The sequence below is a fragment of the Zonotrichia leucophrys genome, chromosome 1, assembly GCF_028769735.1.
Source record: "Zonotrichia leucophrys gambelii isolate GWCS_2022_RI chromosome 1, RI_Zleu_2.0, whole genome shotgun sequence".
Taxonomy (NCBI): domain Eukaryota; kingdom Metazoa; phylum Chordata; class Aves; order Passeriformes; family Passerellidae; genus Zonotrichia; species Zonotrichia leucophrys.
This window is the reverse complement of record NC_088169.1, coordinates 67,014,322-67,034,057: the sequence shown is the minus strand read 5'-3', so window position 1 is coordinate 67,034,057 and position 19,736 is coordinate 67,014,322. Positions and strand designations below refer to the sequence as shown.

The following is a 19,736-nucleotide window of genomic DNA, read 5'->3' as shown; positions in this document are numbered from 1 at the left end:
CTTTTTTATTATTATTATTTATTCTTTTACTTTATCTTTTGTAGAGTTTGAAAATCTGTAGTGGTTCCTATGAGAAGATAATCTATATTTAAAAATTCAGAAGACTTTTTATTTCTTACTCAAGAAAATGTAACCAATTTATCTTTGCTTTAGAAGTAACCATTACTGAAGGTAGTGCACTTAGAATCCTAGGAGACTTTTTAAAAATCAATGTGTGTTTCATGAGTTTCCTCCATTTCCTCTGTTTAAAAAAACAAAACCCAACAGACCCAGATCCCAAAGATCTAAAAATATAAATTAAGGTTTCATCATCCTGGCTTGTATTTCATATGCAAAAGAGAAAAATAAATTAGTTAAAGGATGGCATAATCGAAACACTTGGCTTAAAAGCAAAGACTCCTGAGTAGGAGTGACAAGAATATGTAAAAGCTAAGACTGTAATGGTAGAATTTTTTTGAAAGAAAAAGACAGATGCTGGCAAGAATAGCTTCTAAAGGAGTAGAAGCAACAAGAAGAGCTTGAGTTTCCTGAAACTTTAAACCAGCACTGCAAACTCAAGAAGAGTTTGGGCAGATGAATTGATCATGTTCACTCTGAACATGATGTTCAGAGCCAGATCTTGCTAAGGCCTAAGAGTGAGGACTTTTTCTTAGTAACAGGAGTTATACAATGGGATGCACGTTGAGGAAATGCATCTGGTTTGGTTTGGTTTGGTTTGCAAATACAAACTGGGACACATCTGCAATTTTGTATGTTGAAATGCTTTGATTTACCATCCTATAAAGGAGTAACACAAAGGAGTAGTATCGAAAGGGAAATTCCATGTTGCAGGTGTACCTTTTAGTAATTTGCATTGCAGAATCAAGATATCAAAGAGAAGTTTGTTCCATAGGCCTAAACACTAGATGGGAAAGATCATCCAGACTGGCCTCTCACCCAACAAATCACATAGAGCTTTTGCCCATTTACCTTTTTGAATCTAACCATCAGGGTTGGTGTCTGAATAATGAAGAGGATATGGAAGTGTTTACTTATATAGGTAGAGTTTAGGTGATAATAAATTATTTCAGAAGTCACCTTAAATATTTATAAGCCAAAAACAACAGCATTTTTTTTTCATTTTAAAAGAAATGAATGAATGTCTTTGGAAAAGATGAAATTGTTTTTCAAATTGAGAGGAACCCTTGTTTCTGAGGTTGCTCATTAGATGCTTATTGAGAAATGATTAAAGGGCAAATTTCAGTATCTAAAAATAAAAAATCCTGATTGCCAAATAGGTTTCAAAACCTTAACTATATGTCATTAAGTCACATAATTGATGAATTATTGAATCGTTCTATTATATCTCTTAGGAATTCATTTAGCAGTAAAACATTTTTTAATCTTCATGCTCAGTGACTTAATGATCAAAGAAAGCAACATTTTGTTTTACAAACTTAATACAGATTTGAAAGAATGATGACAGAACAATGATTTCATTTGGTATGACTTCAATGAACTCAAGAGTTTCAATAAATGTTACCAATCTATATGGGACAGAAATAATTACAAACATGAACATAAGAAATACAATGGTTCAACTGAAGACAACAATGGCATGAAATGAGAATAATAAATGGTTTTTATGTGGTGGATGACCTCATTACTTTCTAAAGCTACCTGAGAAGGGAGTGGAGAGGGAGATGCTGAGCTCTTCCCTCTGATATTCAGGGACACGTGAAAATGGTTCACAGCTGTGCCAGGGGAAGTCTATACCTATATAGGCTTCCTAGCATTAGGAAAGCTTCCTAACATTAGGAAGCTTTTCTTTTCTGAAAGTGTGGTCAGCCACTGGAACAGACTTCCTAGAGAGGTGGCCAATGCCTGAAGCCTCCCAGTATTTAAGAGGCATTTGTATGATGCCCTTAACAACGTCCTTTATCTTTTGGTCAGCCCTGAAATGGTCAGGCAGTTGGACAAGATGATTGCTGTAGGTACATTCCAGCTGAAATACTCAAGTCTAAGATAGACTACCAAATAGAGAAAAAAAAAAAAGAAAAACAATCTTGAATGTATTTGTATACAAAATTATAAACAAATATATTACTTTCTTCACTTCTGGGATATGTTTAGGGTTTTGCATAGCATGAACTCTGTGAGCAGAGGGATGCTTCCTATTTGCCTTTGTGTACAGGCAAACATCATGGAAGAAAAGGCAGTGGATTTGTTTGTCATGGACTGGGAGCAAGACCCACATTAAAAAAAAATTATCAGAGCTGTAAAAGGAATGTGATTAAATGAGCAGTGTGGCCTGAGAAGCCCCAATAACAACTCCGACCTTGTTAGAGGAATTTGGGGTCAAATCTTTTTGCTTAAGAGTAGAACAGATTTTTTTAGGTTTTAGTGTAATATCATGGGAGAATTTTGTTATATCAGTGAGAAATTCCTTTGTTCTGGGCAGAGTTGGAAGGGAAAAAAATTTAGGATTTTTCTTTTCTTTCTGGTATAGTATAGAAAGGGAGGGGAGCAGTTAATTCCTTCATATCAACCCTTTTCAGCCTAAGGAAGTTCTCCCCAATTTTCAGGGGAATGGAAGCATTTGTACACAGGCAAGCGTGAACTTCAATAGTGAGAGAATGCACGAAAGAGTAAAGAACACTTTTAGCTAAACCTGTCCTGCCTGCAGGATATTTATCTTTATGGTATTTTTGCTTCATCTGCTCTGTTTTTGTGTGTGAGATGTATTGAATTTATTTCCCACTTGCAGTCCATTAGCCAAATGCTTGCTTCAGCTGGCAGTGTTTAAAATATTTCTTTTGTCATGAGAATCATATTGGAGTACCAGGGCCGAGGATGAGAAGGAGATAAAATAAAGGTGAAAGAGGGGAGAACTAGGTGTCACAATTGGTAGCTTCATGAAGTAAATGTGAGAGGTATAGGCAGCACTCCCTGAGCTGGACAAGATCACCAACATTACTCATGCCTGTAAAGAGAATAGGAGATCTTACCTTTCACATTCTCATTCCTTTCATAGCACTCCCTCCTTTCACAGGGGAATGAAGAAGAAGTTCAGGGATGGAGAGCTCTGGGGGGAAGCTGAAGGTCAGCTTTGAGCTGTTTGTGTTCTGCTAGGGAGCTATTTAATTGCACACAGGATCCAGTGAGATACCTCCTGTGAGGGGAATGAGCTTAAAGATGCCCCTTCTCCATTGTTAAATTAATAAAGTAGTGACCTGTGGAGAAAATCCATTTCAGTGCCCATCTTTCAGTCCCTTGAGTATCCTGATTAAATAACTGACTGTATTGAAGCCGCCAGAGCAGTTGAGTCACTGCTTGTGTTTAAACTACAACACTTCTTTCTTCCAAACATACAGTAATAAAATGGAATTCAATACTCTTAATCAACTTATCAAAAATCCTGAAGATACTAGTGCTGCTTAACATCTGTAGATGCAAAGAAAAAACCAATACCTCACACCACTCGTACAAAACAAAAACACTTCAAGGTGTTTATGTTACCCACCAAAGGGCTGTCAATCTTATTTGCTCTGAAGAAGACAGTGCTTGGGGGCTGCTGAGTGTGCTGGCTGCACAGGAGGGAGAGTACATAAAGGATTCCTGTGTTTACTTGGATGCAAAAATGGAATAAACTTTCAGGAACTGCAGTGTTGGATGACTATTGCTGTGGTGCATATTTCTCTAATGCCTCAGGTTTTCACTTTTCATTGGACTCAGTCCCAATGCATAGGGGAAAATGGATTATAGAAAAATTTCAGTGTGGTAACAAAATACATCAGGATTATGGGAATTAGTAGTAAGAAGCCTGAACATGTTAAAAAAATTAAAAGCAATAAAAAATGGAAATAAAAATTTTATAAAGTTTACTGATCATTGTGGTAATCAGTGAAGATTAATAAAACAAGAGTACTTCACGTAACAATAAAAATATTGTCTATCTGCAGTGCAGTCTGATTTTCGGGAATTTCTTTCTTCCCTTCATGATTTAGAGTAAAAGTGCTCATGCTTTTAAGTTTCTTGTGTTAGGTAAATCACCAGGCATCTCTCTCAGCAAAGGGGATTTTACAAATGAAACAGACTGTTAATATCTTCCTTGGTGATTTTACCTGCATTTCTAAAGAACCTTTTTAGAGAAAAAGAATGTTAAAAATAAACTGCTTCATGGCAGTTTGCTTGCTAACACACCCTTTTTGCAGAGGTGTGTTAGCAAGCAAACAAAATCATAATTTCTCACACAAGTCAGTTTTAGCATTTGCATTTAGATAAGGACTGTGCTTCTGAAATGAACATTCCAACCACCCCTATTTGCCATGCTTTCATTCAAGCTGCAGAGCAGCTTTGGAGTGTGTGAATTGTCTCCCAAACCACAGAAGCTGAGTGTTGCAGGGGTGCAGCTGGCAGAGCTCACCTCACTGTTGGGATATGCAGCCCCCAGTGGAGCCAGCCTGGGAAAACCCTGCTGTGGACATGTATTCAGCAGGGCTTCCTCAAGAGGAACATGGCTTCTTCTCCTTGGGATATAGTGACAGAACACGGGTATAGTTCAAAGCCGCATGTGGGAAAGTATGGACTGGACAATAGGAAGCATTTCCTTACTGAGAGATTGATCAACTACTGGAATAGGCTTCTCAGAGGCATGGATGATGCCCCAAGCCTGTGAGTGCTTGCTTAAGAGGCTTTTGGACAGTGCCCTTAATAACATGCTTCAGCTTTTGGTCAGCAGTCAGGTGTTGATCAGGGTGATCATTGTAGGTCCCTTTTAACTGGAAAGAGTATCTCTCCTCTCCTCTCCTCTCCTCTCCTCTCCTCTCCTCTCCTCTCCTCTCCTCTCCTCTCCTCTCCTCTCCTCTCCTCTCCTCTCTCTCCTCTCCTCTCCTCTCCTCTCCTCTCCTCTCCTCTCCTCTCCTCTCCTCTCCTCTCCTCTCCTCTCCTCTCCTCTCCTCTCCTCTCCTCTCCTCTCCTCTCCTCTCCTCTCCTCCTCTCCTCTCCTCTCCTCTCCTCTCCTCTCCCCGGAACCTCCCCTCCCCTCTCCTCTCCTTTCTCTTCACAACTCTTTCACTGTGCATCTCCGTTTCTGCTGTTTCGCTTCTTCCTGGTGGAAGCATTGCCTTTGACCACTAGAAGTAATTCTTACCCCTAATGAAACAGAGTGCATGGATTGTTTAGTAAAATGCTTCTGTTTATTTCAATTAGAATTAAACCCCAATAATGAGCAAAGCAAATGTATTGAACTCTTCATTCCATGGGAAACTAACACTAAGGTCTTGCCCTCCAGGGTGCAGGACAGCATCCCAGTGTCCTTGTAAATGTGCAGTCTACCCTTAAGCATAAAAACTGGAAACCAGTAAATTACTTTCTTTGAGCAAAAAACATGGAGGATATTGATCATTGTATTATTCATAAGATTTGGTTATCTGATATATTGATTTATTGACCAAAATGTATGCAAATATATAATGGATATGCATTTATATTACTTTTAAATGACCATTATTAAATCCTATGAAGTCACATTCGGTTTGAGTGTATAAATTAGCTTGTGTGAGATTTACTAATTTTAAACTTGGAATTGCCAGCAAGTTTGCAGATTTTTTTTCCTCATTCTGACCTACTATTATCAAATAATATGCTAAGAGCCATTTTATTTTTCTGAATACATGATCATATCCTAACAGATACTCCCTGAAGTGTCTGGAGTACAAATCTCATTTTATGTGTATTAAAAACAGTGGGGATTCTCAAATCAGCTCACTAAATAGCTTTTCTGCAACACCTTATTGAGGAAGAGAAAACTAATATAATTGCCATTTTGCTGTTCTGAAAGCTTTAAATCTGGCTGCCACTGAAATCCAAGCTTATATTTTTTCTGCATGAAGGCCGTTTCAAGGTGAAATGAGAATAAACTTGATTTTATTAAAATTTGTATTAAATTGACTGTAATGTGTATCCTGGGGAGTAGTGCTGCACTTTGCACACACAATGCTCAAGATCTGATGGGAGGAAAAGGAATAGATTGATTAGAATGAAATGTTTAAGGCCACTAAATAAATCTAAAGTTTGATGATTTACAGCTCAAGAAAAACTGTGGTGTACACTTACCAGTTTTTAGATTAGCTTTAGATACAGCCAGAGTTCTCTTGTAAACAAATCAATGTATTACATTATTATTCACAGATCTGTTTTGTACCTGCTTTTCATTTTGTGTCAAGTTGTCTGATAGGAGGCAGCGTTAGGAATACCCTTGGGCCAGTCACTTTATCTCTGTGTGCTTATGTTTATCTTGTGTGTTACGTTTTGACGAGGTTTTTCTGTCCTTTGTGAGTACTGTGAGCTCCAGAGAGCAGTACCAGCTGTAGCTGTGCACGGCACTGGTGTTGTGCTGACTGTAGTGCAGTAGCAGTGCAGGAGCTGAGTGTTATGGGTATTTTTTAATCAGCATTGTTCAGTGTCTTTAATGCTTCTAAGAGGTGTCAGTTTTGCAAATGGCGTTTTGACTGAAAAGGATAACAATACTATCTATGGGGTGGGGGACAGGCAGTTGTCTTGTAAATGCAAGCCAGCAAAAATATTCAGTATTCCCTGAATATCAAGGTCTTGGTTCTGTATTTGTTCTGGTTACAAAAGGACTCAACATTAACTAAAATGTTTTAAAATTATAGGATCATAGAATATGTGAGCATTTACCAGCACATTTTCAGCTGTAAAATAGCAGCTGCTTTTGATAATTGCATTTGGAGTGTCCATTCCTCATAATCTGAAAAATTCATGTGAGTTTGTGATTGTATTCTACTTCTCGTTCTTCTTCTCTATTGCCTCCATAAATCTACTTGAACTGAGAGGGAAAGCCAGCAATATTTATTTGTGTGGAATTTACAGACAAGCAATCAGAATTTGCCAAGACCGAACAACATGAAAATAAATGTGTAAATTAGAACTGGACTGCATTGAAAAAAAATAAATAATTCATTTCAGTGCTCCTGTGAGAGAACATAAATATCATTTAAGGGATCACTCTAAAGCGTAGAAGAAGAAGATCTGGGTTTTTTTCATTATTGCTGCCAAATACAATTCACACTCCTATTTCAACACAGAATTCTTTTAAAAATTAGAATTAAATTAACCTTGATAATTATTTGGAAAAAAAACCCTGAAAAATGGAAATTAATTTTCTGAAAATATCAACAGATATATGTGGGAGTATATATAACACTGATATATACTGATATTGTTAATATTAGTATTTGTAATTTTGAAAATGAAATTCACAAACAAGTATGATTCCTTTCCCTTCTGGTAAATCCCTTCTGAATGCAATAGAAAATGCTATTTTTATGTGACTTGAAGTGAATTTTGTATTCTTGTGTAAAAAATGTCTGCATGAGTGAAGGTATTTACACATTGTGTAAAGAGATACAGCCTGTATGGTAGATATAGATAGCTGCTGTATGGACAAATACACACATATACACATATGCCCACACAAATGTGTTGGTTTTGTATAAAAGTCATCTGTGATTTTGAATTAATTCACCATAAAATGATGTTGATAAAACCTGAGATGCTCACAAGTTCCCAAGAAACAGTCTGTGCCTTGGAGGCAGAAGTTCACTCTGAATTAGTCAACAAACGAGAAATCACCTGTACTGATATAATTACAGCATCAAATGTGCTGGGGCTACAATCCAAAGTCCTTCAGCTGCTTGACTGGACTTTGCATTGTTTCTTTTTCAGCAAATTTTTTTTGTGGTATTCCATTATATACCTGTCAGTCTAGGGCATTAGGAGTGCTGGACATCAGTGACCTGTTAGGAAATCTCTCTCTGACATCTGTTTTTAAATTTATGTTGTGAAGTGGAGGAAAGTACAGGTTGGAATGACAAAATATGTACATTAAAAGGATTCCTCTGTATCCTGAAGTATTTATGGTGCTTCTCACTGTTTTATGTCTGAGGGAAATAACAAAATTTACCAAGATAGTAATGGTTTTCCTGGGTTTTCATGTTAATTCTCTGTAGCCAATGAAAAATTCATAAAGATCACAAGAAAAATATTAAGGGTCAGTAGTTCAGGCTACAGTATATATATAGGTACATAATGCACTGTGCATTTCAAAATCTGACAGTTTAGTTTTCTGTGAATGCTTTAGTCTCAATTTTACAAGGTCAAATAAAATAATACCTGTCTGAAAAATAAGGACTATTCTCTAACAGTATTGTTTCTACCAGTAACAATCTTTTGTCAAAGTTTTTAAGAACATATCTTAGATATAGTTTTGTTTGAATGAACTCTTTGAGTAGCAGAAGTATTTCAGCATATGTTCTGTATTCTATTACCTATAAATTAGTCAAGATTTATTCTGAAATTAGACTTGTCCTAAAGAATGTGTTTAAATTGCAAAGTTTTAACTTCTAACCCATGAAGCCTGAAAGCCCATTAAAAAATGCAATAAAATTAAGGATAAAATAAATATTCATTGAATGTATGCAAATTGGAAAGATTTCTATATTTGTCTTACTGTGTCTGACAAGGTTAATTTCTGGCATTTTTTTGTTTTCATCTACTAATGTTGTTGAAATACTACTTTTTTATTATTATATTTAATACATAAATTTTATTTCTCAGTTTTCTTTTCTTTCCCCCCATTTAAGATTCCAGAAGCTTATTTTATTAGAGACCCTCATACTTTCCTCCTTACAAAGGACTTTATTAAGGTATATATGTTCTTTTTAGTGCAAAAACCCCAAAAGCTCTCTCAAGACCTGAACTGCATGTCCTCACAGGTTAACATTTTCACATATAATGCCAGTTACTGGAGATGAGAATGGTTAGTTGGTTAACTGAAGCATGCTTGAAAGGAGAAGCAAAGCTTGTCTACAAAATACTAACACTTGGATGAGTCTGCAGCCTGGGAGGAGAGCACCGGGTGAATTTTCTGGACTTTTTTCATGGCTGACTTGGGATATGCCTGCATTGTCACACAGTGTGTTGACCTCTCTCCTTGATGCATATTGCTCCTGACAGTCCCTCTCCTCTGCCCGCAGGCCATGGAGGCGCAGATACAGAACTTTGGACAGACGCCATCGCAGTTGCTCATTGAGCCCCATCCACCTCGGAGCTCTGCCATGCACCTGGTGAGACATGACTGCTGGCTGGGAATGCATTCCCTTTGAACCTTAGGGTCCCTTGTAGGTCATAAAGTACTCATTAAAGCAACACTTTTGATGCCCCCCATTGCCCATGCAGCCGTACTGGCTTTGGGTAGCAACAAATCACAGGGATCTAGCAGAGCAAGGTGGAGGTGTGACTGGCTTTAGCTTCAGACAGTCCTGGATTTTCCTTACTAATATGATATAAGAAGGCCCCATCTTAAAAAATATAAACTTGATAAATACATATTTGCATTCTTGTTTCTGCAAGTGGTGGGAATGTCTGCAGGCTTTCCTTAGAGTGAGTATGTTGTGTTGTTTTAAAGGATGCATTGTTAGGGGCTGATTTATGAACAATGTCTGCTTGACAAAAATGAAGTATTTTAGTTCAAATTGTGCTGGAATCCTCCTGCCCATTCCCCCGGGAGAATGAAATGTATATTTTGAGTTTCAATTCAAACTCCAAAATTCATTTCCATCACATTCTTCTCTATCCTTCTTACAAAGAATCATATGAAATAGCCAGACTGAGCAAGACAGATTTCTGTGCCCTGAGTGCCTTTGATGAAATCCTTAGAGCTAGGGTTTTTTTAAGCTTTGCAAATCAACAGAAATACATGCAGTAGTTTCAATGATTTTATCTATCTATTAGGAAATCTCTTTATGTAGCTGTACACTGTGAAAGTGGAAATTGATCTGGAAGTGGTTGTTGTATTATTTTAGGTGTGTACAAGTCAAACTTAGATAATATTTATTCTACATTCTTAAGATACGGATAATATATTTTTAATAATTCAAGGTGATAAGCAGAAAGGAATATTTGACCTTTTAGAAATAGTTAATTTTGTTATAACAGTAGCTGGGAAAAAACTCCTTAAAACCAGTACTCGATAGCTGTCCTTGCCCACGTACAAACAATTGTGTCATTTGCAGAATCATGGAACAGGCTTAGGTTATTATAACCTTATTAGGTTACAGACTCTTTAATAAGCATATGTTTTACTTAGAATTAAATTGTCTCTTTTTGGAAATGCAGTATTTCATATGAGGAATTCATTAAGAAAAATATATCTGCATTTTTGATTCACTGTTAAAATTTATTTTTCAACTGTTGTAGTTTAGAGAATTAATATTTATTATGTGTTAATTGATTAACTCATTAAGACATATCTCTATGAATATTAACTACTGAATAATTTTACATTTTACTGTATGCTAATTAATGCTAATGGTCATTTTGTACCCTATAATGATAACCCTTACCATACCTATTCTCTATTTATCCTCGTGTAATGTTCCAATAATAGCTTGTGATCTTGCTCTCCTCCATCACTAGACTAGATGCACAGGTAGTGTTGTTTTCCCTGTATGTGCACATGCTTGCCTGCTCTTTTTTAACCTCATTTTCCCTCAGACCTCCTCACTAATTGTGTTATCCCTTCTGTTTTCTTCTGCTCTCTTCTCCTTTCTACTCAACAGTGTTTCCTTCCACAGAGCCCCCTCATGTTTAAAGATCAGATGCAGCAAGATGTCATCATGGTGCTGAAGTTCCCATCCAATTCCCCTGTCACACACGTGGCAGCCAACACGCTGCCCCACCTGACCATCCCTGCCGTGGTGACAGTCACTTGCAGCAGGCTGTTTGCAGTCAATCGGTGGCACAACACAGTAGGTGGGTCCTTGCAGACACGCTTCATTCAAATTTGGAGACCTTAACAACGCCGCTTTGAGTGCAATTTAGCTCACTCACCTGCCTGTGCACCAAAATTTACTGTTTCTTCTGGTTTGTGTCAAATAATCACAGCTTCTGTTTTCTCTGCTGTCATTCCTAGAAACACTCTCCTTAACAGCAGCCCATCACCGTGGCAGCCAATCAATTTGTGGTGACTTCAGGATCAGTTTTTGATACAATTCTTTTCAGGAGACTGCTGTTGCTCTCGATGCAGCAAATATTAATATGTCCCAGGTTTCAGGAATACATACTGACATGCTAGAGAGTGTATATCCCTATCTGCCACTAGAGAGAGATTTCAGGATCCTGTCATAAGCCTTCCCCTGGGTCGCTGTTGGATTATCTGGGATCCTGAGCATGTCTAAGCAGCTGGACCCTGAACTGTTCTGAGGAGAAGTTCCCTCATTCCCTCACAAAAGCCCATCCAACAGGGTCATCCCAAAATTCCCTTCCAGCCCCTCTGCTCACCTCTCCATATTGTCGTTAGGACTGCGCATATCACCTGGACATGCAGGTGCTAAGGCTGTTCCAAGCATTGCTAAATAGGTGGTGGGGCCATGAGGTGCATGAGGGAACATGCAGGTTTTCATTTTATCAGGTAGTTTCCTGCAGCGATAGCCCTTGTGCTGCAATATCTGGAAATATTTATTATACTCCATCAGGTGCAACTACATTATGTGGAAAAAATGCTTTTTCCCATTTTTTTTAAAACAAAAGGTAAAAATCTAGAGGGGGGAAAAAACCCAGCATTTTTTGAAAGTATTTAGCTACAATGTCCTCAATGGAAGATTCCAGCATTAGGAATTATTTGGAGGTGCAGAAACTGTCCTGTGTTGTTTTAATACACCTTTGACTAACATTGATTGGCTAATTCCTAATTATTTTCCTTTGATTTTTCAGGGATTCTGTCCAAATACTCTATACCCATCACCACTCATGTCTCCTCTATTTGAGGAAGCTTATTTGGTTCTGGAGTAGCCCTTTCTCAATCACATTTTTGAGTCAACAGAACCCAAAATTCCTACCTGTACTTCATTGGGAAGGAATTAATCTCATTAATATCGCAGTATGCTGGAGTTCAAATGCTTCCTTAAAAACTGTCATTTGAAGTCCTTTAGTTTAGTTTAGCTGAAGCTTTGTTGGTCTTCATGATGCATATGACAGTAAGGTTTTAAGTTTTCCTCTATGCTCTTGTAAAACATGTCATGTTGCAAAAATTTAGAATTCAAGGCATGAACTAAGCCTAAATTCAGTTTCACACCATTTTTAAACCTCTGATCTAAATTAAAATAAAAAGGGAATATTTTCTAAATATATTATAATAGAAAGAGAGGAAAATAAAACTGTTTAGAGAATCAAACCTGATTGTAATGATTTTCTTAACTTTTACATCCTGCTTGACAATGTTGCTTATTTTGCAGGAGGCTAATCCAGGACAGGGTATCAATTTCCTACTATTGCCATAATATTATTTTAATAAAGCATTACTCTAATATAAAGGACAAGTTTATCTACAGAAATGTATGCACAGACCACTTGTTGTAAAATGTATGTAGAGCTTCGGAATTAACAAGCAGCAGGAGGCATTTACAGAGACATCTCATTATAGAAGTGGATGAATCTAAGTTAACACCAGTAAAGATCTGTCCCAAACTGCTTGGGCTTTGAAAGAAGAGACAAAAGAAGGGAGGAAGTTCTCAGAGCTATGCCTTTCTGAAAATGGCAGAGCTAGCTTTTCTTTTACCTCTTCCAGTTGTTTATTGCAGTAGTAGAAAATGGACTTTATTCTTCAGAAATCTCTGTGTCGTATTATAGAGGGTATTCTTGTGCAAGGTAGTAGTTTGTGACAAAAAAGGTGTTTTCAGTAATGACTATTTGATTTGTATACCAGAGAAGGTGCTCAGAAGAGCCAAAGCAATGCTATCTATGCATGACAAGATAACACTAAATTTGCAGCCTCTGATGCACATTTGAACATCTTAAGGACTGCTTAGAATAGAATGAACAGGAATAATTGTGGCACATTTACTGTACCCTACACTTTTACGTCTAAAACTTTTAGATAAATCCATGAAAAGGTCCAAGTTTCTGTCATGTACAGGCTTCCATATGCAAGAAACTCATAAAAATGTTTAATCTAATCAACTTTATTTTCTGTGCTAAGATCTCTGCTCAAAAGTAAAAATAAAAATCTCTTATACTATTTTAAATGAGTTATTTAATGAATGTGTGTGACTGCAAAAGTTGTGATGAAGTTGATGCTTCTACATTTATAGTTACTTTTACATAAACAAAGAATTAACAAATGCATATTTGTGAATCACAGAGAAAGAAATCTTAAGACATTAATAAAGCAAATAGTAAAAAGCTACTTTCTAAAAATATATAATAATCCAATAATGAACTTTTAAACCTAGAAAAGTCATGTAAAAAGGTTTCCATGTGCTTTATTCCTCCTTTCATGTGTAGGTCTTCGGGGAGCCCCAGGATACTCTTTGGATCAAGCCCATCATCTGCCAATTGAAATGGATCCATTGATTGGTATGTCAAGATGAAAATGTAGCAATATATTTGAAATTGGCATTTTCAATAATTATTGATTAATCAGTATTTGTATATTATGCTTCATTTAACCGAGAAAATAGGAAAGTATTTATACTTGTCAGTACTGAAGAATTAAAAAGCATTAGCTGTTGATGTTGAATGAATTACATGAATACTATTTGTTATTAACATCACCAGCAACTGGTATTTAAGAAACAACCAATGAAGTCAGTTAATTGTCAACCCACATCTATAATTCTGTTCTCTTATCAGGTCACATTAGTAAAATAAAACTTGAGGGTCCTATGGAGATAGCATATATTTTTTTACAGCCAGCACTATGTTTATCAGTGCAGATGCAGATCCATTTATTTTCATTCACTTTATGATTTGGATTTAGTCAATACTAATTTAATAATTAAAAGACTGGCTTTTAAATTGATAGTATTTTTTTAAATCCAGATTTTTTTAAAAAAAGTGAATTATTTGAGAAATAGAGTCTGCTAAAATTGTTAGATTACAGGACTTCCTAATGATCATAAATTTTCATTATGTAACTTATTTGATTTGTAGGGGGGAGGGAGTTCCGAAATTTGAAACAGAAATTGAGGATAGAAAAGGTTCGTAGGGACAAGTTTGTAGCATTGTTGAGAAAAAAATTACATTTTTAAACACAGCCAGACATAAAGTTTTATTTTTTTCTGTGTCAATATTCATGTTCAAAAGATTTACATAGAAGTACCTCAGGAAAGTTAGCTTACTCATTCTGTGAGCTTCATTTGATCTCATATAATGACAGTGGTTTTCTCTTTAGTTTTTTCTCTCACAAGCTAAGGCACAACTATTGTGCGCATCTGTTCTGGAAATTTGAGTAATTTGCTATTCATTATCTTTCAGCTAATGGACATAAAGGGTCTGGTAATTTAAATATGTGTTCTTAGAATGTATGCAAATATGATATTAACTTCCATGAGCAATTTTAAAATAGAATGGAGTGGGGTTTTTTTGGCTGAATCTAGGGGTTTTTTGGCTGAATCTCTTATTCATGCAGTTGTGAGCACTTTAAGTAGAATAGCAGAAAATAGGGAAAATCAGATTATTGTCTTCATTAGGTTGTGTTCTTATGTTAGGAGAAACATATTTCTCAGTGTGATTGTTACCTCCCTAACTTTGGGTAACTGAAATTAGTTGTCAAGATTCTCTCCATAACTATTGTAGAAAGACAAACTGTCCTCTGGAATTGTCTAGCACTTAGACAGCTACTACAGTGTGAAATGACTTGTCAAGTGAAAAAATGTCTTCTTCTCCAGTGAGACTGAATGGAGTAGATAAAATTAACTTAGATTATATACTCAGCTTTCAGAAAGTTAATACTGAGATGGAACACGTTTATGGTGTTGCCATATCTTGTCTGTGTGTCACAGGGAGGGCAGAGAACATTAGCTGTGGGTTCCCAGTCATTAGCATCCTTCTAACCGGCTCTGTTTGGCAGTCGGGTGGCATTCTGCATGAACCATTCCTTTTTCCTCAGTCTGGGGGAGTTTCTAAGTGTCATTACCTCTTTTTAAAGTACTGTCCTTGGCCTAGGTCCCTGCTAGAGGAGCAGGTGATAACACTTACTTTGCCTGCACTGGAAAATCACATTAGGTTTGAATAGAGTCATGGAACCATAAAATATGCTATGTTGGAAGGGACCCATCAGGAGCATCAAGTCCAATGCCTGGCTCTGTGCAGGACCTCACACAAGAGTCACATCATTGTCCAAACTTTTCTTGAAGAGCATTGTCCAAACTTTTCTTGAACTCTCTCAGGCTGGTTCTGTGACCACTTCCCTGAGGAGCCAGTTCCAGGGCCCAGCCACCCTCTGGGTAAAAAACATTTTCCGGATATTCAATGCAAACATCCCCTTACTGAGCTTCTCATCTTTTCCTTGAGTTCTGTCCCTGATCACAAGAGTGGAGATCAGTACCTGCTCCTCCACTTCCCCTTGTGAGGATTCTGAAGACCACAATAAGTTCTCCCCTCATTCATTGGTGGAATCTTTATGTCTTTAATCTGGTTAAGCATCTGAAGGTGTGGAGTTGTCAAGGCCACACAATAAAAGCTGTTTTTTGTGAAAGAGATACCAACCAGTAAGAACTGGCTCTCTGCAGTATTGTTAGTATTGATTTCATATCGCCACTTTTCCCTGGTTCAGATCGTTTCGAGAGACTACTTCAGCAGAGCACTAAAATTATTACCACATATTATGCAGTGCATCAGGCAACTTATAAGAAATTGTCATCTCCTGTAAAATCTTATCTCTTATTCAAAGGGGAACTAGAAATCTCACAATAATTTTGTATTTCTGACACCCATATAGACAGCTCTAAATGTTCATGTTCAAAATGCTTACTCAACAACAAATTCACAGTTCATTGCAAGTTAAATGTATTCATTTTCTCCTGTAAATGGATGACAGGAAGGTGTTGGAATGGCTTACATGTAAAATGTGTTTTGCATTTCGTTACAGCCAATAACTCTGGTGTGAACAAACGTCAGATCACAGACCTTGTGGATCAGAGCATCCAGATCAACGCGCATTGCTTCGTGGTCACGGCAGATAATCGCTACATTCTTATCTGCGGTTTCTGGGACAAGAGCTTTCGAGTTTATTCCACAGAAACAGGTGACCTCAAATACAGCTCTCTGGTTCTTCCTGGGTCACAAAGTGGACAAAGACTATTGTCTTAACAGTACCATATCTAATACTTGTGCTTACATTTCAATAAATGGTAAAGGGCAGCTTGTAAAACCTTTCATTACTGTTTCAGCATGATAACTTTAAGATAATTTTTTTAATGGAAGATGGGGGATATAAAAGGAAATGGAATACAGTTTTATTAATAGCAACTTTTGAAAACCATAATTATCTTCAGGAAATTTATCATGTCAAAAAAATCAACCAAATTTTTGTTACAATATATTTATGGATCTATTATTTCTAGCTCTACTTATTTCATGTAGTAAGGAATTAGGTTGAATATCCTGCTACAGGAACCACTATTTTGTTCCTTTGTCTGATTACTTTGCCTAATGTCACTAAGTATATTGCTAAAAACTAATTGTAATAATAGAAAGGAGGAGGTGATAATCATAATAAACCTTAGTTTGACATTACATAGAACAAATACACATTTTTAACGTGATAATGTAGCACAATTATGGAAAAGTTCATGTAAAGTCTTATGCATGTCACTCATGAAATTCATAAATAGTGTTCTAATGCCATTGCTTAAATACTGATGGAGCCAGAATTCCACTTAATATTCAGTGACTACAGCACTGCCTTGATTTTCAGAGATAAGGGTTAGACTATGGATTGCCACAGAGGACAGCCTTCAACAAGACTGAAAAAAAAAGGTGGAAAAAAAAGTTTAATCTTTGTGATTTTTTTTAATCTTCTTGTAGCATTTAGTGAACTTTAATTATGGGACATGAAACAAAAGTTGCATTTGAACTGAATATTAATTATATAGTTAATGATTTCTAAATGCTGCTAGTACCTTAGAAAACTGAATTTGCATGACTTTGCATTCCCACCAGGCAAATTAACTCAGATTGTGTTTGGCCACTGGGATGTCGTGACTTGCCTGGCCAGGTCGGAGTCCTACATCGGGGGCGATTGCTACATCGTGTCTGGGTCTCGGGATGCTACATTGCTGCTTTGGTACTGGAGCGGCCGGCATCATATCATAGGTGACAATCCAAACAGCAGTAAGTGTCCTTTAAATAACACCTCTCCCAGAGGTCTTCTGTCACTCCTCTTTTTTTTAACATTCCTTCTTTCAGCTTCCGAAGTTATTGCCAAATATATAAGTAACTTTGCTTACAGGTTGAAAGTTCGTATAAGAAGAGCACCACATGCTACACAATGCATTGATTGCTTGCCACAAAAATGTTTAAACACTCTCTACATGTTAAGCGATAATAGGATGGGAGTATAGTTCCTAAGTTTGTAATTGCCTTTATCACTTATAGCATCATGTCATCATAAACCAGAACAAGATGGTTGTGGCCTTTAAGTGACAGGACATATATCACTATATTTTGACTTCCCTTTCCCTGGAAATATTTTTTGGCATTTTAACTTACTCCTTTTGTGCTACAGCATGCTATATCAGCTGCTTGGTTTTTCAAAAAAAGAATGTCTCACATGCCATGGAATTAAATGAGACTCTCTTGAGAAAGGTCTTTCTCTAGTTTGGGAGAGCAATCTGACTGAATAAAAATAGAAGATAAAATGTCAAGAAAAGTTTACATTTCATTTGCATGGGACTAGCTATCAGTGCTTTGCAGAGTCAGTGGGACACAATAATAATATTAATTTATGCAAAAGGACACAAATTGCACCGCTAATTTAAAGATCCCATCACCCAAGCCAGAGATATGACTGCAGCTGAAGAGTAGCTTTTATCCATACACTAGAACTGTTTTATACAACACTATCCACTTCACCTAAAGAAGCTTCTGATTTCTAATGATAATTTTCAACAGAAGGGTTTTGTCTTTGGATAAAAATGGAAGAATCTGTCACTATCAGTTCTGATCCCTGATTCAAATAGTGACTGTAGGCAGCACTGTCAGTTACAGACATCTAAGTGAAAGTATTTCTTCAACTGAATGGCTGGTAAAAAAGTGTTTAATGTGTTTCAAAGTAAATATTTTGTTAATTTTGCAGCAAAAAACTTTTTATAGAATTTTGACTTTTTTTCCTTTTGTCTATAAGCAGGGTAAAAGGGAGACATAAAAGCCTTGCTTTCTCAAGAGATTTTATTTGCTTTTATAACAGAGAAAATAGAGGGGAAAGAAGAAAATTGTGTTCCAATAACAAATTTCTGTAATTTTTGTCTATATTCCATGACTTTTTTAGTATGTAATTCTCCAATATGGATAAATTCAGTCTGATTTTCATGTCATAGCAGTTTGTTTAGGTAGATGCCATTTTTCTTCTTTGAATGCCTGTGTGATTCATATAAAGTATTAGTCATTTCTATGATAAGAGAAAAATAAGAAGAGCTTTCTACTCTCATTAAAGAAAAAAATGTAAGACTTTCCCCTTACCTCCCTTTATTGTAAAGGGCTTGGACAGCCTTGTAATTAGCATCTCCTTTCTGGCTGATACAAACCGCTTCAATTCTTTTCCAGTTAGAATTATTTTAGTTCTGGTATTAGTCTGTCATCACTTACAGACCTGAATGCTCAAAAGTGGTACTTTTTGAATCTCAAATTTGATATCTTAGCTATATAACTTCAGAATTGTCTGCTTTGAAGGTCCTTAATTTTATGAAAGGAAGGATATGACCTGGCTGACAGAAATAAATGAAAACAAAAATTACTTGTATGACTTGCTCTCTGTCTCTGCCTCTGAGTGCATAAGGCCCTGTTTTGCTGAAGAAATGGCCTTATGGTTAGATTAATAGGAGACTGTGCTGCAGATAGCCACATCCAGTCAAATGAAATCTTACAGGCACAGGTAACAGAACTCAGGGAGATTAAGAACCCAAGACCACTGTGGTAGCTTTGAAATACATTGATAAGATTTTTTAATATTCATGTTGAAGACTCATGCTGAGGAAGAGTGATGGCATTTCTATTATTTCTATCTCTATTCATTGGACTGAAGCTACCATGGATATGCTAATTATATACTAGTACTGTACTATAACCAGAACTACATGTGCTGGAAACATATCATTATTAACAGCTACTCTGAATTTCATGAGCATACATTAATGGGGATAGATCACAAAAACAAAGGGCCTTTAAAACAATGGCCTTTAAAAACTTCTAAAATTACTAAATGTTTTTGCTGAAGTAATGACTAGTAGTTTCTGCTTGCTACCACAAGCAGACATAATGACTGTCATATGACTGATTCCCTTTAAACTATTTTCCAAGAGTGAAGCATTCTCAACAATCCTTATGAAAATATGTTTGAAGTTTTACATAGTAAAAGCCACCAAAGTAATAAAGAAATACTTCCTAATCTACACTTTTATAGTAGATTAGTAGTACATAGTAGAGTTGATAGAAGGTTTCCTTGTAGGAAAAAATGAAAATGATATGATCAATGTAGATCAAATCCAATTAATTAACATCTTTAGAATTAATTTCCAGAAAGATGTAGACGATATTTTCAGAGGGAAAAAAAAGGGATATTGGTTTTTTTAAAAGCTGTCATCTGGAGATACAGATAAGGTGATTTATACCAGAGGATATAAAAAGGTGAAGAACTCAAAGAAAAAGGTCAGGTATAGTAATTACCTGGGTTAGAG

At 36.4% G+C, this 19,736-nt stretch overlaps 1 protein-coding gene across 11 annotated transcripts in view; it reads left to right on the top strand.

Moving 5' to 3' along the window:
* Positions 1–19,736, top strand: part of NBEA (neurobeachin) — a 456,358-nt gene that overhangs the window by 423,649 nt on the left and 12,973 nt on the right. For 8 of the 11 annotated variants that reach the window (XM_064716109.1, XM_064716119.1, XM_064716156.1 and 5 more), the window contains 5 exons: positions 9,039–9,128; positions 10,623–10,815; positions 13,345–13,416; positions 15,932–16,087; positions 17,005–17,175. In XM_064716109.1, coding sequence (XP_064572179.1) covers positions 9,039–9,128; positions 10,623–10,815; positions 13,345–13,416; positions 15,932–16,087; positions 17,005–17,175 — 682 coding nt within the window. The remainder of the gene's footprint in view (positions 1–9,038; positions 9,129–10,622; positions 10,816–13,344; positions 13,417–15,931; positions 16,088–17,004; positions 17,176–19,736) is intronic. The other 3 variants (XM_064716099.1, XM_064716185.1, XM_064716139.1) reach the window with 1 other exon arrangement.